Below are 26,497 nucleotides of genomic sequence, written 5' to 3' on the forward strand. Positions count from 1 at the left end.
GGTGTGCATGTTTTGCTAGTTACTTGGTATTTTATTGAACGTAAAATGCAGGGAAGATTTGAGCACCATCCAGTCAATTTAAACTTTTGAATCTTCATTGAGTATCTTCTGTCTTGCTGTTCTTCATTCTGTCTTTTTTTGGTTTTTATGCTGGGTTTTTTGCTGGTTGGTTGGTTTTTGCCTATAGAAATGCCCTGATATCTTGGACCACGGGACAGCAGGTTAGCCACAGTTGGCCCCTGGCTCTCAGAGATTTCTTCTTAGTGAATGGGAGAAAGGAAAATGGCAACCAAAACAATAAAATCGTCATGTAAATCTAATCAGATGCTTTTAAGAATTTGACTAAAAGTGCTAGCTACACAGAAAACAACAAACAGAATCAACAAAAACAAGATAAACTGGACTTTCCTGAATAAAATACCTGTTCATCAAAAAACACCATTGGAAACCACAGTGAGAGAGCAGTACACAAACACACACTTACTAGAATGGCAACAAATAAAAATAATACCGCCGTGCTGATGAGAATGTGGAACCAGGCAGAGCCCATGCACTGCGCGGTGGGAATGCAAAGTGGTCCAGTCACTTTGGAACATCACTGGGTACTTGCTTGTAAAAGTTGGGCACTTCAGAAAAATTGTGCTCTACACCGGAATTTGACACAACATTGTAAAATGACTATAACTCAATAAAAAATGTTCAAAAATAAAAAAGTAATGTTGGGGGCTGGATACAGCTCTGGGGTAGAGTGCATGCTTAGCATGCACGAGGTCCTGGGTTCAATCTGCAGCACCTCCATCAAAAAATATAATAATAATAATAATTAAAAATTAAAAAAAAAAGAAAAAAAAAAGGTGGCCACTTTAATACCAATGATTACCATGGTGATGACACACATAGGGAAATCTAGGACCATATGTAGAGCCAGCGAGGCACCAAACACGTCCCCCTCTGGAGTCTGGGAAAGCTTTGGTGCCTGCTATCGCTAAATCAGCGATAGGAGTCATTAGGAAACGCCACAGAAACAAATCGCCCCTTCCTGGAGCCAGTGGGCATTTGTCTCTGTCGCTCCTCTGGGCATGGGGCTCTGTTCTCTCTGCATGCATAGCAGAGCAAATCCTGATTTGGAGCCAAGTGAGAGTTCTTTAATACGGTTCTGCACTGCTACGCAACCTCGGTCCCTTCTTTCTCTCTCTCTGGCCCAATTCTTGCATGGAAAATTGAGGTAATGATTTATATGTCGTAAGCAGTTCTGACAGGTGCACTCCATCTTGGCTTCCTGCAGCCCCCGGACTAATCGGAAGCTTATCTTTTCCTTTGTGTAATAGGGAGCTGTCAGCTTCTATGACCCTCCAAACAATTCAATCACTCGTGGGAGGATTCACCTTGGAGGGAGGACGCCTCGATACTGGAGGAGCTCCAGGGAGGCCATGCCCTGACATGTATCAAAACAGTGGCGGTCCAGGCCATGAGGGCAACACGGCCACACTAACAAAATGTCATTGGCTTCTGAAATTTAAACTCATTATATCTGCCAGGAACTTCTGAGGTTATGCTAGCAGCTTTTTTACCTTGGTGTCTCTCCTGTCTTAGGTGCAGAACATTTACCTATTTGAACGAAGAAGAGCAGTTTCAAAAAATGACCAGCGCAATGAAGAAAGGGTTTGCATTACTCTTGGGAGAAGGAGCAAATCCCCCAGTGAGGCCATAACCTGGCTGCCTTGTCACCTGCATCTTGCTGATACTATACATCCCCCTGTGCCCTGCATTCCAGCCATCCTGGCCTTCACTGCATCCCCTGTTCTCCTGTGCAACTTCCACCTCAGGGCCTTTGTCCATGGCATTGCCTCTGCCTGGAAGGTTCGTCCCTCTCCTTGCCTTCCCTACCTCCTGCTTCAGCTCCATTATTAAGCACTCAGGAAATTACTCTCTGCTCTTCCCGAATGTATCCAATTCCTTCATTATCCGCTCTCCTGTGCACCTTACACCTCTCCGGTGCAGCCCCTATCCCACTGTCAGTTTCACGCTAGGGGCATTCGATTCATGGCCTTTCCACCAAAAGAGACTGAGGGCAGGGGGTCATGGGCAGGGACTGTGCCATGCAGATTCACTGCTGTCATTCTGGGGCCTATCACAGTGCCTGGTGTACAGTAGGTACTCAATCAATACTTGTGCAATTAGTGAAAAAATGAATAAGCAGGAGACCTAGGTGGTGCCTCTGTTCTTAATTGATTTCACCATCCAGTACAGCAAAGGCACCTTTAATCAGGACTGGTGTGATGGTCACCCTGAGCTCATCTGCGGAGATGACCTTCCTACGGGAAGGAATAAGGGGAACCAAGCATGGCTTTGCTGCATCATGTCCATGTCACTATCTAACCTCACAACTCCTGAACTCCCACACCCTGGTCTGCAACAATCATCTTAGATTGCCCCACCTCGCCCCAGGATGCTTTTCTCAGATGCTCTCTGAATTTAGAAAGTGAATTAAAAAAAAATCAAACCTTCAGAAGTTTCTAAACATCTGCATGTTTGGAATTGAAAGAGCAGGATAACTGGATGAAGTTTTCACCTTGTGTCTGGATGTTTTGGCATTAAACAGAAGATGTCCCTATTTAGCTCCAAGTTGCAGACCTCTCAGCTCCTGCAGATAATTAGAGGAAGTGAGATCACAGGGCAGAAAAGAAAATGTTGAGAGGGAGCTCAGGCAGTGTTCAATACACAACAGGAGTGACTGTGCTGTCGTCAGGTCTGGGTCCACATGGTTGGTGCCGTTAATACTTTCAAATAAAAGCTCAGAGCCATCTGGTTCCTCCCTGGATTATAAGCCCCATGTAAGGGCAGCGATCACACATAACTATATACGCGGAACCTTCTTCTTATAAATGCAGATCACACAGATGATAGGTTACACACAATGAAACATGTGCGAGCAATGATGGTTTTTAGATTGGCTAATGTGTTTCTGCTTCAAGAAGTCTCTGGAAGAAGGATAAAGCCCACGCTGGCTAAGACAGTGGAGAACCATTACCACTGGGAGGCCAGAGTGGTAAAGAGGGGGGATCTACAGCCAGGCAGCCGGGGTTGAACTCCGATTCTGTCACTTGCTAGCAAACGACCTTGCACAAGCTGCTTCCTCCACATGGAGCACAGTTTCCTCACCTGTGAAATGGCTATAATAGATTTTTAGGTCGTGGAGTTAAGGTGAAGATTAATCAAGGAAGTATGCAAAGTGCCTGGAACAGAATTAGGGACTAGGAAGCTCTGGTTAATGTGAATGAACTTGAATGTCAAGAGGGAGGCTTTCTTAAGGCTCCTTCCCCCTCACGGGATTCTGCCCCTGGAAGACAGGAAGAGGGCAGTGACCCTGTGGTCGGTCAGGCTAACCCTTGTCCCCCCGCCTAGCTCCTTCACTGCCTTTTCCAAAGTGAGGCCTCTAGCTGCACTACTCAAAATAACAGGTCCATGAACTGTTTGCTAATGGTCCGTGACAACATAAGGAGCTCAAGCCAGAGTCAACGCATTGCTTCATTCATTGAGGAAGTCTTGCTATGGAAAATAAAAGTGTAAGTTGAACCATCCGGTGGATTAGTGATGTGAACGATTCATACTCGGATACAAGCTCTTTATCTTGTTGTGGACCAGCACTGGGCCAAACACCATGTTTTGAGTAGAACGTTAAAAAGAACAGTAATCCCATGAGTTGAGGAAAGGGTTTTTCATGGTCAAATAGGGTTGGTGGAAAATACTGCATGCCCTGCAACTTTCTTGGAGTTTGATATCATATATTAGTACACGAAATGTCCTGAGAAACCCCAAAGTAAATATATCTGTTGACATGTTATTAAGCTATGATTTCTCATATATTCTTGAGCAGGAAACACTTGAGAGCATGTATGTGTGTGTGTTTGTTTTTTACAACTGCTTTTAACATTTTTCTTCTGGTGAAGAACAGGAGCTCAACCAATCATTTCACTGCAGCAACAAATTACAAGAATGTGATCCACTCCCATCCACTCAAAACTATACAAATCTAAACCTTTCACGTAGAAATGCCTTTCCTTGTGGCTCAGTCGTTCTAAGGAAACCAGAGAATTAAGTATTTTTCCAGTTGATAACAATCTTCTTTAACATAAAACTACCCTTATAAAATATTTTCCTCCAACCAATTTCTTATTTTTATGCACCAAAGAAAAGAAAGTACATTCCTCTATACACTAACCTCTAAGAAAATATTTTAAAATCTTTTTCTCTGGTAAGGACAGGTATTTAAAAATCAATGCATAAGTTGAAGCCTGGTTTGCAACGTCCTAAGATCAAAGTGATTGTGTTTTCTCCTGAACTTGATTCTAAATCCATTTGCGTTAATAATTTTCTACAAAAATCTTATGGATAGTGAGCAGAGGCCCTGGAATTCCTCTTGTGATTTCAAACGAGTTCTTTTCATAACTTGGTAGCAGTAGAGACCCAGGCCCACAGTTCTGACCTCTAGTTAAGTAAGTCTAATTTAAAAACAAATACCATAGATCAGCTGCAGGCTGTGCTAACATTCTCAGGTTTTCTGAGCAAAGCACTTCTTGGTACTTCATGCCCCATGCGTGCCTGCACACGCGTACACATGCACAAGTAATTTCAAGGGCTGGAACTCACGCCCATAACTCCTGCAACAGTAGCTCCGCTACCAGAGCCAGGACCTGGTCTGGGGACAACGTCTTTCCCACGACATTCACAGCTCAGAAAGATTTTGAAAATAGAGATAATTTTCCCCCTTGAATCACCCAATTATGCCTTGATTTTCCATCTACTAAAAGTACACAGAGAGCCCTTTAAAGGAGATGATGGAGAAAATCATGCCAATAATATCTCTTTTGAGAAAAACCTGCCTGGGTTAGTGTGATTTAGGTTTCACACAATGACAAGATCCTTGCTCGCCAAGCCCGGAGAAGGGTAGCAGCCTGCCCTGGCCGGGACGACCTTCTCACATCTCTGAAATTCAGACCATTTACTGACCAAGGTTAGGAAAAGAGGGTGGGTCATAGTCTAGAATACTGTGCCTCCTGACTGTGGACTCTTAAGACAAACTGCCCCAGGGGCCATGGAAACATCAAGATTTCCTTCACTAACGTGACCCTTTTCTTCTTCTGATGCTAGTGGACTTCTCAGCTTCCCACTGTCACCGAGTGTCATTTACTAGTTCCTATCACATTTGAGAAGCCATGGATGCCTTCCAAAGGGGTTGGGAGCAAGAGACAAAGAGAACTTGATCTCAAGCCAGATATAGGATTCTGCTTATATTTATATTTATCTTGGATCTAATTACTACATGGTAAGTGCAGCATAACAAAGGTAGCTTTGAGATGAAAGAAAATATTTTATTGCCAGTGAATGTGCTCTGAATCCAAGGCAGCTCCGGAGAGCCAGGGCAAACACACATTCAGAGTAAAGCAGGATGGATTGCTAGTCCCCAAACATACTACTGCTTTGAATTTTTTCAATATATTTATCTGATTTTCCTGAAAGTCCTGGTGTCTAGGTGAAAGACAAGATGGCAAGGAACATCCACTGATCGCAAGGCATAAGGCTGCTCTATTTTATTCGCACAGCCTTTGTGGGAAGAATGTGCCATGATTTCCATTTTACAGACGATAGGTAAGATGTGGTCGGTGCTCGAGCCCTTGCCTGGAGACTCTGGGGCACGGTATTAAGATCACAGACTCTGGAGTCAGACTGAAATTGGTTAAAAATATGACTCTGTCCCTTAGTAGCTGTAGCCCTTGGGCAAGTAACTTCAGTTTCCTGAATCGAATGTACTCATCTGCAAAAAGGGAATAAAAACAGTACTCACCCCACAGGACTGCCGTCAGGCTGCAATAAGACGGCACTTAAATGTGCTGAGCAGAAGGCTGGGCACACAGTGCGTATTTCACTGACGCCTGCACTACTGTCGCTGCCCCAGCACGCTGGCCGTTAGGTGGGCTGCCCCTTGATGTGACCAGGAGTAAGAGGGGGTAAGAACCTGAGTTATAAAGGGCAGAGGTTTAGTCACACAGTCTGAACCTGCTTGGCTTGCAGAGGCGCACTCTAAATCCACTCATTCACTCAAATGTAAAACGTTGTGATAATAACGTTGCCCTCAGATTATTCCATTTAGAACCTTGAGGTAGGAGGAAGGAAACAGGCAGAGGAGGATCTTACAAAATCAAATCAGAGAAGCTCATGTTCAGAGGGGACTTTAAAGGTCATTATGCCAATGTCCTCAAGCCCAGTCGATCTTCAGAACCACCTGGGATACAGCTGAGAAACACGGGTAGATCCCTTGGCCCTTCTCTTGGACACTCTGAATCAGTTAGCTGGGAACAATTAAGATACTTTCGATTATACACAAAAGAGATAAACACGGTCCTACTGCATAGCACTGGGAACTATATTCAGTACCTTGTAATAGCCTATAATGAAAAAAATATGGAAAAGGATGTACATATATGTATAAATGAATCACTATGCTGTACACCAGGAATTAATACAACATTGTAAACTGACTATATTTCAATAAAAAAAAAAATTCCCAGATTCTGATGATCGTCCAGGAGGTCTGGTAAACCACAATCTAATTCTACACACCCTTTCAGCTCCATCTTCCTCCAGAACAAAACAGAAACCCCACCTGTGCCCAAGATTCCAGAAGTGTCTATTATCTCCTTCACAGTTTTCTTTCTAGTCCCTGTTTACTTATCTTTTGGTTTATACTGAATATTCAGACAAATATATCAGGCATCTATTTAGTACAAGAGTCAGAATAGCAGTATGGATTTTGGAATCCTAAAGACGTGAATTTAAGTCCAAGCACGACCGTGTACTAGTGTCTGACCCTCAGGCAGGTTGTTTGACCTCTCTGGCTTTGGAAAATGAGGTTTATTTCAGTCCCTACAAGATAGGTTTATCTTGAAGATTAAATCAGCCCACATTTGCAGCATCCCTGGAACACAGCAAATGCTCAGTAAATGTTTGCTGTTTTTACTCTTATTCCAGCTGAAGCCTCACCCTGAACACAACTAACACTGTCTCGCCAAAGATCAGCCAAGGAACAGGCCAGGGACATCCACAACTGTCACCCCCAAAAGGCAAAACATGTCAAAACACAGAGGCTTTTTGGTGAGGGTAGTGCCCGCAGTTCCTGTGGAGTGTGTTCTGATCCCATCACTGAAACCCCATGACACAGACAGACAGAATCGGATAATGATGGCAATCAATAACAATAACAGAAATTATTATTTATTTTCATAAACACAGAGTGTGTGCGTCCTGCTGAGTTACACACATCACAAGCCAGTGTTCACTTGCGGGGAAGTCAATCAACGGGGGATCGCAATGTCTCCCCCACCGGGACAGGAGGGGGAGGGATGGAGCGGAGGTGGAGAAATTACCCACACCAGAGTGACATGTGCGCAAAGTTAATCTCATCCAGGGGCCATCCGGGTGCCACTGTGAGCCTGTGAATATGGAACAGCCTTGATTGATTTTGCACTGCAGTAGCTAAACACTTCATTGTTATTTGCAACAAAAATAAGGAAAGGAAAGATGAAACTGTAAAAGGATTGGCTATTAAGCCCCCAGAGCAGCAATAAATCATAAAATGAAGTCTAGAAAAATTTAAAAAGGGTAGGGGAAGACTGGATCTGTGTCCTAAGAGCCCTCTGTTGTCAAAGCATAAGCCCAAAATGAAAACCTAAGGCGGTGATGGCTGATCCTGACGCAACCTGTAATCTGCCCTGAGACTGGCCTGGGGTTACCCATCCTCCCGGAGTGAGCATCACCACACAGTCACCAGAGAGGCAGCGAGAGAGCATAGATGGAAAGTCTTTGATTTTAAGTTCTGCCTCTCAGAGCCTCAGTTCCCCCCTTTTATAATGGGGATAATCACATCCAGACCATGAGAAAGAGGGAAAGCACAATTCATGTCCCACTTGTCTCCCAAGATCCTTGGGAGCATCAAATGAGACCCCTCAGCATAAAAGACCATCCATCATGTATCTTGAAAACTCCTTCCTGGTCCTCCATTTCATTCTTTTTGCTCTTCCTCTGAACTGCCATGACAATCTCCTGTGCTCTTCTCAGTACACTAACCTGACCTAGTGTTTCTCAAAATGTGTCCCAGGGATCACCTGTAACAGAATCACCTGAGGGTTTTCTACGAGGGGTCTTGTCAATGATGTCATTTCACTGGGTACAACTCAGACCTTCTGAACCAGATCCCTAGTGAAGAGGCGAGTGATTGTTCTAAAACATATCCCCAGTAACCATGAGAGGCATTGTGGTTCGAAAACACTGCTTTAATGAACTTCATGGCGCAGCCGTTGGCAATGTGTCCCTTCCTTGGCCCTGGAGGACAGAGTGTGTTTCACTCATCTTTGTAAGACTCACCGTGTACTATATACTTAGCACAGTGCCTGGCACATAGAAGGGACTCAATAAATAGGATTTAAAATACATTGAAAAGTTCTACGTGTCAGATGCTATCATCCTCATTGTTGTCTAGATCACAGACCATGCAATAACAAACAGTCCTGTGTACTGGTGATGGGCAGGAGTCCTGGGATCAGACAGACCTGCGCTCCTTCTTGGCTTTGCCACTTATTACCAGTGAGGCCTTAAGCCAGTGCTCGCCTCCCTGAGCCTCCGTTTACACACCGGTAAAATGGGCATGATGCATAAGTCACAGGATTGTGATAAAGAATGAATTGTACAATGTGCATAAACCTGCTCAGTGCAGAGTTAGTCCCTAGGAAGGGCTGAATAAACGTGGTTGCTATTATTAGTAAACATAAACCAGTGGTCTGTTTCATCATTTCTCTAGAAAACAGAACAGGCAGCTAAACTAGTTGTTCCACCAAAATGATCACTTTGGGAAAAGTTTGTTTAGTCAATCCCACGACCTGTTAGCAATAATTGTCAAGAAGTTCCCTTCAGGGGAAAATATTTGCAAATGATATGACAGGTAAGGGGTTAATATCCAAAATTTATGATCAGCTCAACAACTCAACATTAAAAAAAAAAAAACCTGATTAAAAAATGGGCAGAAGGCCTGAATAGACATTTTTGCAAAGAAGAAATCCAGGTGGCCAACAGGCATGTGAAAAGATGCTCAACTTTGCTAACAATCAGGGAAATGCAAGTCAAAACCACAATGAGATACCACCTCACACCTGTCAGAATGGCTATCATCAAAAACAAAAACAAAAACAAAAACAAAAACACTCCACAAATAACAGATGATGGCCAGGATGTGGAGAAAAGGGAACCCTTGTACACTGTTGGTGGGAATGTAAATCGGTACAACCACTGTGGAAACCAGTAAGGAGGTTTCTCAAAAAGCTAAAAATAGAATTACCATATGACCCAGCAATTCCATTCCTGGGTATATCCCCTCCCAAAAAAAACCCAAACTAGTAATTTGAAAAGACACCTGAACCCCAATGTCATAGCAGCACTATTTACAATAGCCAAGGCATGGAAACTACCATATGATCCAGCAATTCCACTCCTGGGCATATATCCAGAGGGAACTTTAATTCAAAAGATATATGCACCCCAATGTTCACAGCAGCACTATATACAATAGTCAAGACACGGAAACAACCTAAATGTCCACTGACAGATGACTGGATAAAGAAGCTGTGGTATATTTATACAATGGAATACTACTTAGTCATAAAAAATAATAAAATAATGCCATTTGCAGCAACATGGACGAAACTGGAGAATGTCATTCTAAGTGAAGTAAGCCAGAAAGAGAAAGAAAAATACCATATGATACCACTTATATATGGAGTCTAAAAAAAAAAAAGACAAATGAACTTATTTACAAAAAAGAAATAGACTCACAGACATAAAAAACAAACTTATGATTACCAGAGGGGGAAGAGGGTGGGAAAGGATAAATTGAGGAAAAATGTATATATTCATATGTAGACTAGAATAAATTAGAAACAAAAAAGCAAAAAAAAAAAAAAAAAAGAATGAATATCTTCTTAGAAAGCAGCTATGGGGAATCATAATGGAAAGCATCAGATCTGGGGTCAGATGGGCTAGACTCGAATCCCAGCCCCACCATTTTCTAGCCGTGAGATCTTGGGCAGACGACCCCTTGCCTACTCTAAAACTCCATTTCCACTTCTGTAAAATCTCTTCGCTTGACCCACACCTACTGAGTGCTACCATGTGTCCTGCACTGTTCTCAGTGCCGGATCTGCAGGAGAGAAGATGCGTGGTTCCTGTTTTCATGGAGCTTACATTTTAGTGGAGGGAGAGGGGAAGCAGACAAATGATACATCAGGCCAGGAAAAGAGCTAAGACCAAAGGGGCAGGGTACGCACGCCGAGAGCGAGCGGGAAGATTTGAGTGTGCTATTTTCCCTAGAGAATTCCAGGAGAGCAGCTCTGAGACTTCAGTGGAATGAGGGAGGAAGGCTTTGGATGATCCAGAGAGAATAACAGAATCTGCCCGGGACAGTTACTGTTCAGATGAAATGATACAAGGATACATAGTCCTGCATATAGTAAGCACTCAATAAATGTGGTATTATTATTATTATTATTATTTATATAAACTGCAAGGAATATTTGGATAAAAATCCATTAGAAAACTTAAGCTCATTATACTTCCTTCATTTTGGGGGAGGTTATGGCAAGTCAGTGTGGGACTCACACCTTCTAGACTCTGTAACTGGTTGAAAAGCACATTTCAACCTGGCCTCGGTTCCCAGGGCACCAGCAGCCAACCATAATGAGGGAAATAATGACTCCAGGCCCATTCTGCACAGAGAGGTCGGCTCAGTGTGATTTGTCACCACCCAGCTCCCCTCCTGGGCTGATTAAGTCACTTGAACTATGAGTTTCTTTCTATTGCCGAGAAAGGGCTCTGAGGGCCTCTTACCCCTGGGTATTGGGAGGTTGGCAAGAAAGGCACAGAGAATCTTGCTAAGTGGAAATATGTAAGACCTCAACGGCTTGGTTTCTCCATGTGGAGGTCAGAGTTCTGGGAACTCACTGTGTGAATGTGCAGGTGAGAGAGAAAGACAGAGAAGGGGAGAGAGGGAGGAGAGACATGTCCACACATCCTGACCTGGAATAATAACAGCACTGATTATTAACAAAACCTTTAAAAATGTCCCAAAATGTATGTGTCCAAGTTTAAGAGCCATAGCTCTTGATTTTGAGTGACAGCTCTGGAATAACTGGCTGACAGACATTGGGCAAGTCATTATCCCTCTCAGCCTGCATCAGCTTTAAGGGCTCAGGTTCCAGAGCAAAGGAGATCAAGGTTTGATTGTTAGCCCTGCATGACCTTGGGCACATAACTTAACCTCTGTGAGGCACATCTGTTCAATGGGTATTTTAACAGTGACCTGTCGCCCACGAGGTAGCTAATGCAGTGAGTGGGTGGCATGAGATATAGTAAATACACCATCAATACCACACACTAGCATTTTCACCTGCCAAATACCTGTCCTGCCTGCCTCACTGGCTGGTCGAAGATGAATCAGGGGGTGACGTAAGAAAACAGCTTCACAGCTGGTATAAATGGTATTTTACAACTATAAGCTACTATTACTATTAAACTATCATCATGCTTATTGCCTTCAATGTTATAATACCGAGCAGGAGATGTGGTGTTCTCAGAAGTGCTTCTCATGGTCTCTCTGGGTAACGAGTGATTGGATTTGAAAGGCTATCTTGCATAAAAAAGGGGAAAAAAATAACTACATTCATACTTTGAAAAGCTGAGCCTCCCAGCGCTGAAATAGAACAGGTTCATTACTCAGTGAGGATTAATTAGCTGTCGGGTATTATTAAACTTCCCTGCTCTTAAGATCCACGTAGAACTGGAAACTATAAAAGTGAATGAGAGGTAACCATAGCACAGGGAAGGAAAAAAAAAAAAAAAAGCCACAACTGCTGGCAATGCAAATTTCAAGAGCAGAGCATGTTAGTAAATTAGGGTCTGATTAATATCTCATCAGCTCATTCTCTGTTTGGAGTCATTGTTCTGAATCTGTTGTCTTCAAGGTTGCCTGGTTTTCCTTCTTCTACCACTGGGATCAGAAAGAAAGGAGGCTGGCCTTTTCAGTATTTACATTGAAAGAATGCCGATGTGTGGATGTTTACAGTGAAATGAGGATGCTTGAAAGCCTAGGAAGGTAGATGAGGTGAAATCAGGTATGAGTTTTACTGTATGATAGCAAATGTCTGGCGAGTTGGTACAATGACTGTCGAAATGATTGAAAAATAGCAGAGGCTCATGAAAAATGAGTGTGGAGGAGCCTTAGAGATGATAAAAGTCCAGGGATAACAGATCCTTTATCTCAGCCACCAGGGGCTCATGATAAAAATGCAGATTCCTAGGGACCACCCAGCTTGTAGAAGAGTCAGTGGGGCTTGGTCCTGGGCATCTGCATTTGTAACCGGCACCCAAGGAGGCAAACCACTGACTTTGTGTAGTCCTCTGCTCGGCAGCTCAGAAACCAAGCTCAGAGAGAAGAAATGTGATTCACCGGCCCGGGGTCACATGGATTGTTCCTAAGAATGCAAGAACCAGCACTGGGGTTTTCTGATTCCTAGCCACACCTCAGGGCATCCTTCCCTGTTTGAGATGCACCAGTCCAGTTCACAACATCACTGTGGCATCTTGGGGACAATCTCTGCTTTAATGGAAACTTACATAGAGTCCTCCTTGCCCCTTCATCACGGGGATGGCATTCTCCCAGGGGCTAAACACAGATATATGAAATTCATAGGGTGCCTGGACAACAGAAACTCATCGTGGGGACCACAGACAGCATCCGAGAAATTCCATCCACACAGCAAATGAGGGCAAGGTAACATCTGGGCAGAACCTCACGTTATCAACTCCCCAGTGGCACCCGATCTATCTGTCTTCTCCATGGGACTGCGAAGTCCTAGGGGTGAAAGACTGTCTCCTCCCCTTTGCATCGCCAGCACAGTGCTTGCCTCCTTCCTAGGCACCAGACACAAGCTTGAGGAGTGAAAACAACAGTATAAAAAGCATATGAAGAGAAAAATAGGAATTTCTTCATATACCCAGGCCTACTATCATAACATGGGTGTCATGACAGCCATGAAACTGGTGACGATGACAGTAATACTAAACCAACAGCAGGGAATTAATATTATTGAGTGCTTTCTGTGAGTGAGACCACACAGGATAAGCTCTTTACCACACACAATATCGTACTAAGTCCTCGCCACGATCCTGTGAAGTAATGACCATCGCTCAGCCCTGTTGCGCAGGTGTGAAAAGTTGGAGGCACAGGAGTTTAAGTCACGCGTCCAAAGCCACCAGCCAGAAAGGAATGGAGCCAGAACTCTGACCCAGGACAGACTGACTCAGCATTATACTCTTCACTGCTCTGTCCTTCAGTTTCCAAAACCTCTGCACATTTAGTGCATCGAACCGGTCTGATAAGGCGGACCTGCTTGGCTATTCTCCAGGTTAAAGGCACAGCGGACGAGAGACAACAGAGCAGCCAATGCTTGTCGGCTCAGAGGACGCTCAGTAGAAGAGCAGGCACCCATTAGTACTGGGTGCACACAGCCTACAACTATGACCAGCATAGAGTCTGTACTCAAAAAGCATTTGTGGAATAAATGGATGAACAAACGACTGAATGAATGAATGAATGAATGAATGAACAAACCAACAAGCGAGGTAATCAGGCAGCCACGGATCATTCAATTCCCACATCTGCCTCTGAACCTCAGGCGACAACCTCTTTTCCCCACGGGTACGTCTCTGTCTCCGGTCCCAGTTTCTGGTCTTCAGTAGAACAGCTGGCATCTGAAAGCACGTGTTTTACACAGATCTGTGGGTCCCTGGGGTCCGGGACTGGTCCCATCATGTGCCTGCTTCACCGTTCGCGTTGAGCACTTCCAAAACTAAACTCATTGCCCAGTCCTGAACCATCTTAACCTATATCTAGAGAGCCTTCCCTTTAAAAGAGTCTGCTTTCAGAAATCCATTTCTAACACCATTTCCCTACGAGACTTTTCCTGGCCTCCCAGAACCAAATAAAATTTCTCAGGCCTTTGATAAAACTGGAACTCCCTGACTCTCACTGCATTTATCTTATTCTATTTAGCATCGTGTCATTTGCATATTAGTCCTACACATCCTCTTTCCTTACCAGACTGTGCATTTCTGGAGGGCAGGAAGGAAGTTAGGGAGACTAACATAACAGTAGAGACCATTTCTTAAGTACCAGCCATGGAGTAAGAGCTTGCCATCCTCACTGCATTTTATCCTCATAAGTCCACAGACAGTAAGGTATTAAGTTCCCTGTTTTGCAGATGGAAAAACTAAAAATAACTTGCACGACTCGAGTTCAAAAAGGTTAAGCGACTACATGAGATTCTGGTATGTGGCAGAATTTGAACCCAGGCGTGCTAGATTCAGAAGTTCATGTTTTGAATCACAAGACCCCAGCTTCCCCTCTGGGTGGTCCCATCCCCTGGATCTTGATTACAGAAGATGCTCAAGACATTTTCAATGATGTGAACAGAGGCCGAGAAGACAGTAACGTATGGCAGCGGCCATGTGGGCAAGTCCTCGGGGACAGAAGGAGATGTGTGGATTTGGCGCTGTCAGAGCTCAGTGCCTGTCCTGCCCCTCCAGCTGCTGCCAGAGATGCAGGTAGGTTGGGTCTCTGCTTGAACTCCCCTGTTCACACCTGAGAGTTGCAACCCATGGCAACAGCCAGTATGTGGCCAAACTTGTCCCCCCAACCTCCCCTGGTGGCCAAGGAAGCTGAAAGACGGTGGAAAACCAGCCGTCAGGCTCACCCGCAAGGTTGTGATGGTGGCAGGATCCCGCAGCCGGCCCTCCTCATCTTTCAGATTGTAGCCTTCTGGCCTCTTGTCACGCTCGCTGACTTTCCACAGCTTCACAGTTTTATCTGTGGAGGGCAACCAGAAGAAATCAAAATGCCGGCGGAAGTCAGCTGGTAAAGGAGTCTTTTGGAGGGGCGGGGAAGCAGGGAGAGGTGGAGGTCATGATGGAAGGAACTGCTACAGAAACTGGCTTCTGTCAAGGGCATCAGTGCATCAATCTCAGCACATCTGACACCAGAGCTCATGTTTCCAAATGAAAACATGTATTGTGCTGAGACAAACGTTTGCTCTGACAATGGGCTGTTAAATAGATAGCGTCTACATTAATTTGGTTCATTCAATAAAAACATTTACTGAACATTGAATAAGAATAGCGACATATATGGAATTAACTGTGTAACCATGTTAGCACTTTACATGGGGAATTTAATATTCACAAGACCTAAGAGATAGGTCCTATTATTTCATTTCATTTCACTGTCGCTCCTTACCAATCACAGGCCCCAGCGTGACCTGACAGGCCCTCCGTGACCTGCACCTCTGCTTCCTCACTCTGTCTGATCTCACTGTCCACCCCACTCCCTGCTGCTTCCTGTGCTCCTGCCACCCTGCTTCCTTACAGCTCCTTGTACATGTTAATCCTGTCCCTGCCTCAGGGCATTTGCACTAACTGCGCCTCCTGCCAGGAAAGCCCTTCACCCTCTTTTTCACAAGACCTGTCCTTTGACTTTGCTCTCCCTGTTTATGTCCCAACCTCAGAGGGGTCTTTCCCAACCAAACAACAAGAAGATATTTTCCTTACCACTCTAGCCCCGCTTCCTGTTTTATTTTTCCTCACAGTCTTTTCCACTACCTGACAACCTCTTTATTGGTCTCCCTCACTAGAAGGTAAAATCACTGGATGCAGGGATTCTGTCCGTCATGTTCATCCTACACCTACAGCACCTACAACAGTGCCTGGGGCATAGCAGGTGTTCAAGGAACATTAGTTGGCTGAATGAATCAATCTCACCTCTGCAGCGCATCTTGTTAGCAATATTCAGGGAAGTAAAATGAGAAGGAGCATTCAAAATGCTCATTTCCCTCTTCCAGTCTCTTCTGAGTCCCCAGCTGGAAACTCCCTTTCTTATCTTTGTACTGTCCCAGGACTTGAACTACTTGCTGACCCCTGTCAGTCTCTTGGTAATAAAACAGGGGTGAGGGCTCACCACCCACAGGAGGCAGGCAGTGCCAGGGGAATGAGTGAAAGGTGCTGGGGGCTCTGGGGAGCTGGAGATAGCACACCCCACCTGCAAGCTTTTGATTTCATTTTTTTAAGGCAACATGTTCAGGCTAAACAGATCATGTCTGCGGCTGCATGCCTTTGTAGGCCTTCCTTATCAGATCTTGCATTCATTATTTGTACTTGTTCTAACTTCTCTTCTGGATGGCAGGGACTCGAGTGCCCCCCCAGTATCTGGCTCTGTGCCTGCAAAGGTTTGGGAAGCAGACAACCGAGGGCCCTGTCCCCACTCCAGGTCCGGCCAGTCACGTGGCCCCGGACTGGGATTCCCACACAGCAGGCACTTAACTAGTCTTTCCTGAGTGACAGCCAAATGGGAAAAAGGTACAGAATGCCAATGAAATGTGAATTTCAGATAAATGAATGATTTTTAGTATAAGGACATCCCAAATATTCTGATCTTTTACATAAAGCTACTTAAGTTCTCTCTGCCTCAGTTTCTTTATTTGTCAGCTGGGGAAAACAGTGTCTTCCTCATGGGGCTCTTTGAGGATTAAATGAAATGCTGTGTGTAGAGTGTTTAACACAGCACTGGGCTTCTAATAAGGGTTCATAAATGGCAGGTGATATGAGAATTAGCAAATTGGGCAACTATTCTGCAAAAATGACATGCTGCTCTGACAGTGTGCACTTCATCCTGTGATGATGTCACATGTCCTAGTTCCTCTCTGTAATACTGCCGGGAGGAAAGCCGCCCCTCCTTCCTGCCTTTATTAGGATTCCCCTGCTCTTCTGCCCCCAGTCTCACTCCCCCATCTCCCCTCACCAAACGCCTTGTCCTTAAGAGGCCTGAAATGCAACAGCCACATTATGAAGTGGGCTTTCAGCAATGATTTGGCTGCTCTAACAGAAAAGGGCCTCTGGCTCCTGATATGTGGACGTCACTTGGGTTGGTCATGTCTGCTGGCGGTCCTTGCAAGTCTGCTAAGTGTAAGATGAGTGTATTCAGCCCAGCTTGTACTGGGACAGGAGGGAGGAAGGCTTTCCTAGATGCTGGGTTGAATTTAGAACTTTCTATCTATACCCTTCTGGCCCTACTCTCTGGATATTGGCTGCATAATGAGCTGCTTTTTAGGGTGAGAAAATTAAACATAGGCCATATTTATACAGTCTCTTGATTAGCTACTGATCAGAGATCAGAGTAAATTTGCTACAGTGGCTTAGAAGAACCCAAATCAGTGAATTTTAATACCACATATTTTCTATTGCTTGGCTTTAGAATGTATCCCATGCCAACTGGAAGAGAATTCTTATGTTTTTCATATTATATTATATTATATTATATTATATTATATTATACTATACTATACTATACTATGTTTTTTTATTATGAATGATAAATTACTATATGGACAAATAAGAGATATTACAGGTAAAACATAAAGAATAAAAACCTAAAATCCTTCCAGTCAAGGACAATCACTGTTAACATTTTGCACAGATCCTTGTAGTAGTTTTTCTATGCGTTTTCTGAAGAGGGGTATAAACCTATAATACTATTGCATTTTATTTCTCACTTTATTTTCTCCTTTTCATTACACAAGTAGTACAAATAATTGAAGAAAATGAAAAAGAACATAAAAGTAAAAAAATCAAAATCTCCCTCAGTTCTACTAGACAAAGATAACTATCATGAAAATTTTGTGTATCTTCTTTTATTATATTTGTGTGTGGAATTATATAACTGCTTTTAATAGATATTACATGCTATACATAGTTCATAATACGCTTTTTCCCCCTAATCATTTATCTATCTATACCAACACCTATTTCTACAAATATGTAATTTGTAATAGTGAGAATTAGTTAATAATTAAGGTCTAATAATAGGAGATTTATTAATTAATTATAGGAGAAAAAAAAAAATCACACAAGGGACTACTATGCAGCCATCAAAAACGTTATGGTACTTTAGAAGAAATATTTAACCATTAGGAAGATATTCCTCTTTTTAAGTGTTATTATTAAATCAAAAATGTGGTTGCAGAACAGCTTTTGGAATTTGTCTTATTTTTGTTAAGAAACAGGTTAATTCATGCCTCTTTGCTTTTTTCTTTAAAGGACATTAACAGGGGGTCTCCTTGGAGAGGAATATTTTTCTTATCTTCATTTTGCTTCTATGTATTTTCTAATTTTTTTTGCAAGGAACACGTATTACTTTCATAGCCTGAAAAACAAATTAAGTATATTGTCTCCTTTCATCAAGGGTATTAAGACAGAAGGAGACATCTAGCTAAAGCAATATGTCTTCATCTGGCAAATTATTTCAAGGTCTAGATTCACAATTGAACGTTGGTTTTATTTTTCATTCAAAATTGTAAAGCTGGAAATGTGTTCTAGCAGAAGGTAAAAACTGTACCCAACTGTAATGAGATAAGCACAATATAAAAAAAGATAATTGATGGTGAATTCAATTCAATTCCCCATGGTTGGGATGCCTGGAGTCATTCTTGACTTTATTGTTACACAGTTTTTCTTGACTCAATGTCTCGAAGCTTTGTGGATAAAAAAGTCTAAGGACCATGTGGCTGTTACTATGAGTAATGACTCCTCCTTTCTTCTGGCTGGCTCTCTGAGTAGTTTATCATTACATGTGGCAGCTTTTAAACACAATCTTATCATCTATCTTCATTTTCTCTTTCGTACAGTAATTCCAATTGTCTTCCATTAATTTTTGCATGTTAACCTATTTGGCTTAAGGGGAATTCTCAACCTCAATATTAGTATAAAAAAGAAAACCACGTATAAGCATGGGAATTTTTCTTGTAAGAATCATTTTGAGATGCTGTTGGCATATGAAAGAGCATCCCAAATGGGAAGATAATATCCTTGTTAATCAAAAAACTATTTAAAAACTCAATTAACAGAACATTATGCTATATAATTAATCTTCATTGCATTTCACTGATTTCTTTCCCATCCCCCCCACAAAGTAGCTAATATGTCTTTGAATTTTATTGTAACAATCAATAGGCTAAATTTCACAATATGAAGTAAGCTAACTATAGAAGATAATCTGATGCTTTTTCTCTGTCTGAAGTAATTAAGTCAAAATCATCAGAAGTTTCTTCCATTCTAAGGAGTGTTGAATCCGTAGAGTCTTTGAGTGAAACTTGAACAGCAAAACTAAAGGGGAAGAAACTGAAACAAATTCATATGGACGGGAAATAAAGGTAAAAAAAAAAAAAAACAGTAAACAAAATAATAAATACAGTTATGAGAAAGAATTAAGTTACTTGGAATCTAGAAAAACAGATGAGTGGAGATCTGGTCATGTTGAGATAAATTTTGCTCAAATAACCCTACGCTGGCTTTTCAGAACTGTAATTTTGTAGTTTATACCCTGGCTTTTTACACTTGAGGGACTTTTTTTTTTTTTTGGTTCATATGCATTAAAAACTTTCCTCTCTTTTTTCGTAAGATTTAAATAAAACTCAGTGTAAAAACTGAGAAAATAAAGACAATAAAAGGGACAAATGTACAAGTCACCCATAATGCACAATCAAAATTAATCATGAGAAACCTTTCAGTGTGTTTCCTTTGTCTTTAAAAAATGTTAATATATGTTTGATCAGAGTATATACATAGTCTGCATTTTTTTTAAACTTGACACATGAACATTCCCCTTTCTTGATGTATACTGGGGATAGGCAAAAAGCAAATCCCCCGTTTCTTGATTTATATTCAAATGGATACTTCTCAAAGACTCACACACAGGGTGAAATGAATCAGTCCCCCGCATATTTGCTTGGGAGAGGGTGTTTAATTTGTATATACTAATCCTCTTAGTTGTTAGGCTATTCAATTAGCACCCTTTCATATATGATTTTATTCTGAATTGTTTTGAGTATAGACGGCTTCTTTCAGTAAGGGTATTCAGAACCCTTAGGGCTGGTAATTCCACTGTATAAAGGCTTACAGAATTAATACGGAATCTGGCTCCCTATTCAATCCCTAACATCCTCTCTCTCTGACCTATTTACATCAACTCCCCTTAAACTAACACATGGCGTATAAAGAGCATGGGGGGAGAAAGAGAAACCATTACTTGATCAGCTCTTTGATAGGGTCCTCTCTCTTTCTGACCTATGTTCCTAGGAGAAAGCTGACTGTATTACAGAGACACAGACATCTGCTTTCCACCCCTCCCCCCAGTATATTCAGGGATTAATAACTTCTATTGAGTGTGCCAAACACACAAGGACAGCATGTTGAGTTTCCTGAAATGTGTTCCCAGAATAACATTCAGGGAATCTTAAGACAGGAAGTCACATTCCAAAAACACCTGGAAATAATCTATATTAGTCAAATACTGCAGATAACAAGTCTCACATAATTCAGTCATAAATTTGTTATTCTTTTTTTTTTAAAAAAAGAATAACTGCTATTTACTGAGGGCCTATTCTGTGCCAGGCATTCTGCTAGGCATCTTGCAAATATTATTTCTAAGTTTTCAACAGCCTGCAAGGTAAAAAGGAAAATGGAGTCTAAGAGAGATTGAAATATAGGGTTTTCTGAGTCTGTCTCTGCAAATACCAAACAAGACAAGTCACCTGCACATACCATTAGTAGACAGGAGGAAGTAGGCTGCATTCTGCTGAGGAAGCCATCTTATTTTATTGATTTTTTCTTCTATTTCTAAACTCTTCAGGTAATCGAACTCGGGTTCATGGCTCTGGAATGTGCTGTAAACATTGTATTCACCCCTACGATGAACCTGGTTTTTACTCTGTAGGAAGGAAAAGAAATACACAAAAAAACACACAAAAGATTAAATCACACAAGCCAGCTGCAAACTCACCAGTTCCTTCTATTTTTTTTTTTTTTTTTTTTTGAGCAGAGTCATGAGGGATGGGATGGGCAGTTTAATGCTGTTTCTTTTCTTTTCTTTTTTTTTCAACCCATGGAAATCCTCCTTAGCTCAGTGTCCCCAAGGCATTTGGCATGCACCACTGGTGGCCAATAGTGGCACGTCCAATATTTATATATTTTTATTTATAAATTATATACATAAACTGCAGCACAAAGGGATGGTGTACATCATAATACATGTGTAAGAAACAGAAGTTGAAATAGGACATGATTTTAAAATCAATATAAATAGAAGTTCTAATATTTTCTTTCTGTGTCCTAATGGACATCTTGGACACCCTTAGGAGTAACCCATCCCATGCAGATGCCCACACAGACATGTATCAATTCCCCACCAAGAACACAAAGCTATAGCATCTGACCTTTCTTTAGCCTTTTCAGATCTCATCAAATCCTCACAACTTCTCTGAGTGGTGGGCAGGAAAGGGAAATGGACAAAAGGGTCTCAGAGATATTAAAATTACTTCTTTAAGGTCACACAGCTTCTAAGCAGCAAACCTGGATAGCAGATCTCGCCCTCTACCCCCCCATCTTCTTTCCCCCAACATGAGTAACAAAACAGACATGAGCACAGAGATGACATGTGAGTCACTGGGAGAACAATGAGACATTCTGGCTGGCACTCATCAGGAACTAAATAAATGATGAGAGAACGAAACTTAAAAGAAGGGTGTACATAGAGGGGCAAGAGGAAGAAGAAAGGTGGATGGGAGGAAAAGACGGTGTTGAAAGAGACAAACGGAAGGAGGAGAAAGAGGGAGGGGAGGTTTTCATTTCAGGTATTAAAATATCAGGCTTTGGAAAAATGTTCAAAAATTCAAATTTGAGTCTTATCAGACATTTGTTGTAAAAGCTTAACTCTTAGGAAAAGGCTCAATTAAAAAATTTATATTTCTAGGTGGATACTGAACATTCAAACTAAAATCTCAACTTACTAACAATGGGTGACAGTGCTGATGCCCAGGGTTTAAAGGTACTTGTGAGGGCACCGAGGTTCCTTGAGCAAATTCTCCAGGACTATGCCTCTTGAGGATGCGCTCACAGAGGACACCCATGAAAGCTGAAAGGAGGTCTGACTTAGATGTGGTCATGTGGTTGTGTTTCCCAAGCTCAGTGTTCAGTTCAATCTCCAGCCTCGCCATAAAGCTCAACATTTAACTGCATGTTATTGTCCTCAACATTTATTCATGATTGAACAAAACCACCCTCCTTTGGAAAATGTGTCCCCCTTCATTCTACTAATGAATCAGGCTTCCCAAATATTTCAGTAAATTAAAATAGGTGAAACCTATAAATAGCTAATGGGAAACGTGGAGTGGAATATTACTGGCGACATGCTGTCTTGGGTAATTTATGCTAAATAGCTCCTCTGGTTTCTCTTTATCATCATCCTGAACCTAATTGGATTTTTTTTTTAAATTGAAGAAGAAGGTTTGAAAATCAATTTTTAAAGGACTCTAAAGACTGCCATACTTGCTCCTATCCTGTTTACTGCAGAGAGAGAGAGTCCACCTTAACAATAAATTTTTCAGATTGTTGATTTGGTACCATCCAAATCAGACTGTCAAGTGTGTGCAGGATGTGCCAGACCAATTAGCACCAGGCAGCTCTGGAAAAGCAGGAAAAATTCCAGGTCACGAAGAGCTATTAGTTCCTACTTGCCAACCACATTTTCGTGTTTCCAGGGCCAACGGAATAGGCTGTGTGCCTGATTTAATGCTGAACACTTGAATTTACACAGAACCCCGAGGGATTACGATGCCCTTATAGAAATTAATTGCAAATAATGTGCAATTATCAAATATATCACCTCTAAATGAGGCTTTCCTTTTTTGAGGGGAGGTGTAACACAAATGGCTTTGAGGCACAAAGCAGGCTTTAAATTGCTAGGGAAGTCTCTGGTGAAACCCTCCTCCTGCCCTGGGCCTCCTGCTATGCTGGGCCGGGTGAATCTCCAAGGCAGGCGGTAGCAGATGGGAGAGTGACAAGAACACAGACTGGCCTGCTGGAAGCTCCGGGACCATGCCAGGGAAGGCCAAGGAAATCAAACTGGGCCATAATTCCAGTCTGACAAAACAGAAGCAGTCACCAAAAAATCTCAATTGATATAAAAAAGAGAAACAGTTCCCAGTGGAACCCAAGTATCAGGAAGAAACGGGCTTTTCGAGATTCAGTGGAAGTTAGAACTCCTGCTCAGAATACATAGAGCATTCACCTGCAGGGAACTTCGTGTCACCTGTAGTCAAGTGGGGGCCAGATGCCTTGCTCAGATGTTGTTTTGTGGGACTGCACTCCCTTTGGTAGGGGGAGCCACCATTTTCTTCTCTTCGGACCCAAGTTATCCTTTTCACATCTGTTAGCGGAAAGGCTGTATTTTTGATCCTAGATTCTGTCAGGAGCCCCTGAATTTCAACAGCTGGAGGATAAAGCTCGCTCAAAGGGAGCATTATGCTCCCCAAGCACCCCTGGAATTTTGCAGGTCGGATAAGAAGTGAGGTCGTTTTGAATGTGCAATACCCCGGCTTGGAAAACCAAGACCTTGCCCAGAAAAGGCTCTATTTTGTGAGCCTGAGTGTGAAACTGTTGATGTTAATGACTTTTTGGCAGTTTTAAGTTTGCAAGCCAAGCAGCAAGGTTAAGGGCGACACATGAGGATTAAGGAACAGTAGGAGGCTTCCTTTAAAAAGAGAAGAAAATGGGCATTTTGCATTCACTGCCACTTACCTCCTGCTCTCGTTGAAATATTACAACCCGACCCCCCTTGTCCCCTGTCGCTAGTAATTCTCCCGTGTGGTTGAATTCTACCGTAGAGATAATGTCAGCTGAAAAGAAGAAGACAAAGGCAATTTAAGTAACTGCACACTTACTTTCAAACGACAGATAATAGACGTACTTTTCGGTGCATTTAAGGGCTTAGGGCTTTGTCTCTGCAGTGGAATTTACAAGGATTTTCTGTTCTGTATTTTAAGTGCCACTAGAAGGAAAATAAATTTCTAGATGCCCACACGGCCCTGTGGGCTCTTGGAACCACTGGAGAGAACAAAAGCAAAAAAGCCCATTGAGAGCCTTTTGTTTTGGGCAAGAGAAAATGAATTTCTTTATGGCTCAGGGAAGTGGCAATTTTCTTTGATAATTTCGACCAACCCCAGACTCTTGACCCGCCCGCGGCCTTCCTGCATGTCCTTTTTCTCTCCACTGAGAAACTTCCCCAAATAGGTTTCAACCGTGATATTCAGACGAGGGCAGAAGGCTGTGATAAATCAGGGCTGAGATGCTTGAAGCTCAGAGCCCAAAAACGCAATTCAGAGGGATCATCAGGGAAACTCCAGGAGATGGAAGTTCAAGGAAGGACCCCAAAATGCTCCCTCTTTTCTGGTGAGCCTTAACACTCCCTGCTGGAAAAGCAGGACCTCACTGCAACCCCAGGAGAGAGGTGATGAGAAAACAGGGTCATGAGGTCAGAGGGGAGAGGGAAATCTGTCCTCTGTATTTCTAGGCAGAGAAAATACAGAGGCGCCAGGAACTCGGATCACAGATAATTGCTGAAGGAATGCCAGCCTGCCAAGTCTTTCTTCAGTGCCGGTTACCCTCAGAGGAACATGGACAGGTAAATTACCTATGATTGGATTTATTAGGGCTATTTTTAGAAAAATGTCAGAGGTTAATTCCTCTGCAATTATTCCCCTGCAGGGCTCCAACAATTGCTACCAAGAGTGCAAATGAGTTAAAAAAAAAAAAAAAAAAAGGAGGCAGGGGAAATATGACTGTGGCCTTTGACAGAGGAACATTCTGAAGATTATGTCCATGTGAAGAAGGCAAAGGGGAAACAGTGAGGTGGAAAACTAAGGCAATTACCCCTGAATAATTCAAATCTCAAATCTTACTTTAATATCATCATTTCAAGATTCTCTTTGTCTGCCTGACTTATTGAGTTCAGTAGTGTGAAATTCTCTACTTTGCTTCTGTCTTTTTCCTTACATGAGAATGCTTCTAATGGTCATTCTTTGTGCTGAAGGAAAAGAAAAAGGCATAAACTGTAGTCGCTTTCAACTCGGCACATTTAAAAGGATCATTCATGATTTCTGCTTTGGCGTCTTAGATGACTGACCCCAGTGGGAGCAGATTCAAACCCTACCGGGCCATGAGGGAACACGGACTGAGGGAAACCAGGTGAAGCAGGAAGCTTGTGTCCCCTCTTAAGGGACAAGTAGCTACTCGGCTTAAGTCAACTGTGACCATGAACTATTCTGTTTTTGTTTTTTTTTTTAAAAGAAGCTGGAAACCAGAGTATTATGGATGACCACTTCAGTTTCATATGTTGGCAACCAATTGCTTTTTTTCAGTGCCACAACATTAAAAAAACGTATAATCTTGTCTATGTGCTGAAAGTGGTTTGTGGGTGACCAGTTTCTGACGTCTGGTCTCTAGAGTCTTCCTTCAGAAAAGGCCACCCATTTCTTATTGATAACCTCAACTGGAAATCTCGCCCATTCACTCAAGAAGGCCCCTTCAGATGAATACTCCTTTAAGGATACACAAAATAAGCAGCCAGGCTCCTCAGCCCCTGACATAAGCTTAGAAAAGGCCCTTTTCTAGAACAAATGCCCAATGAGAAGCAGGGAAGCTCAGCCAGGCTGGGAAGCCAGCCACTCAAGTGAATTACCGGCCACTTTCCTTTGTTATAGCTTGCCCATCTTAGCAAAGCACTCTCGTGTACAGGGGAGAGAAGAAGTCTGTTTAATGTTTGCAGTGGCCTCAGAATGCCCTGGTTGAAAAGCACTCAAGTGCTACGATACACTTCGAACACTAGTTACTGTTTCTGGCTTTTCAGTGAGTAGCTAGCAATGAGATTCTTCACGAAGCTTCCTGACTTTGGGTAGAACTGAAAGCAGACATGGCTGTTTCTTTTCACTTTCAGGCTTCTGGCAGGGGCTAAAGAATGAGTCAAACACCTCCAGAGCAGAAAAGCAGCAGGGAGCAAAGAGAGGGGGATGGTGAGACCAGGCCTGATGGGTTAACAGTACCAGGCTTGAGTCTTGAGGGCTAATATTCTGCTTAAGGGCTGTTTACATCCTTCTTCTCAGCAGCAGTGTTAACACAGATGCTGGAGTCCTAAGTGGGTTCCAGGGCCAGGATATTGACAACTAAAAGATGGCCCTTCCCTTTCGGTGAGGTTGGGTATCAGAAGGAAGACTTAAGTAGCTTTTTCCAAGGTTAACCTCTGGCTCAGTTTCCAAGAAAATGTCATTCCAAGAAAAACAAAACTCAAATCTCCCAGGGATGACATTCACACTGTCTTTTTGCCTGGATTCTGTGAAAACGTCTTCACTTTCTTTAAGATCCACTCAGATCAAATCAATGTAGGAGTCAAGCTCCAGTCGAAGCCACATGTTATGAGAACTCTGCACTATGGGATATCAGGCTTGGTCCCAGCTATAAA

The 26,497-nt window shown here is 42.6% G+C and overlaps 1 protein-coding gene across 8 annotated transcripts in view; it reads right to left on the bottom strand.

Moving 5' to 3' along the window:
- PPP2R2B (protein phosphatase 2 regulatory subunit Bbeta) overlaps positions 1-26,497 on the bottom strand; it is a 424,375-nt gene that overhangs the window by 74,382 nt on the left and 323,496 nt on the right. For all 8 annotated transcript variants that reach the window (XM_006182263.3, XM_032477042.1, XM_014557233.2 and 5 more), the window contains 3 exons: positions 23,782-23,879; positions 20,749-20,914; positions 14,856-14,968 (listed from right to left, as the gene is read on the bottom strand). In XM_006182263.3, the coding sequence (XP_006182325.1) occupies positions 14,856-14,968; positions 20,749-20,914; positions 23,782-23,879 (377 nt within the window). The remainder of the gene's footprint in view (positions 1-14,855; positions 14,969-20,748; positions 20,915-23,781; positions 23,880-26,497) is intronic.

The sequence above is a fragment of the Camelus ferus genome, chromosome 3 (assembly GCF_009834535.1).
Source record: "Camelus ferus isolate YT-003-E chromosome 3, BCGSAC_Cfer_1.0, whole genome shotgun sequence".
NCBI classification, from domain to species: Eukaryota; Metazoa; Chordata; class Mammalia; order Artiodactyla; family Camelidae; genus Camelus; species Camelus ferus.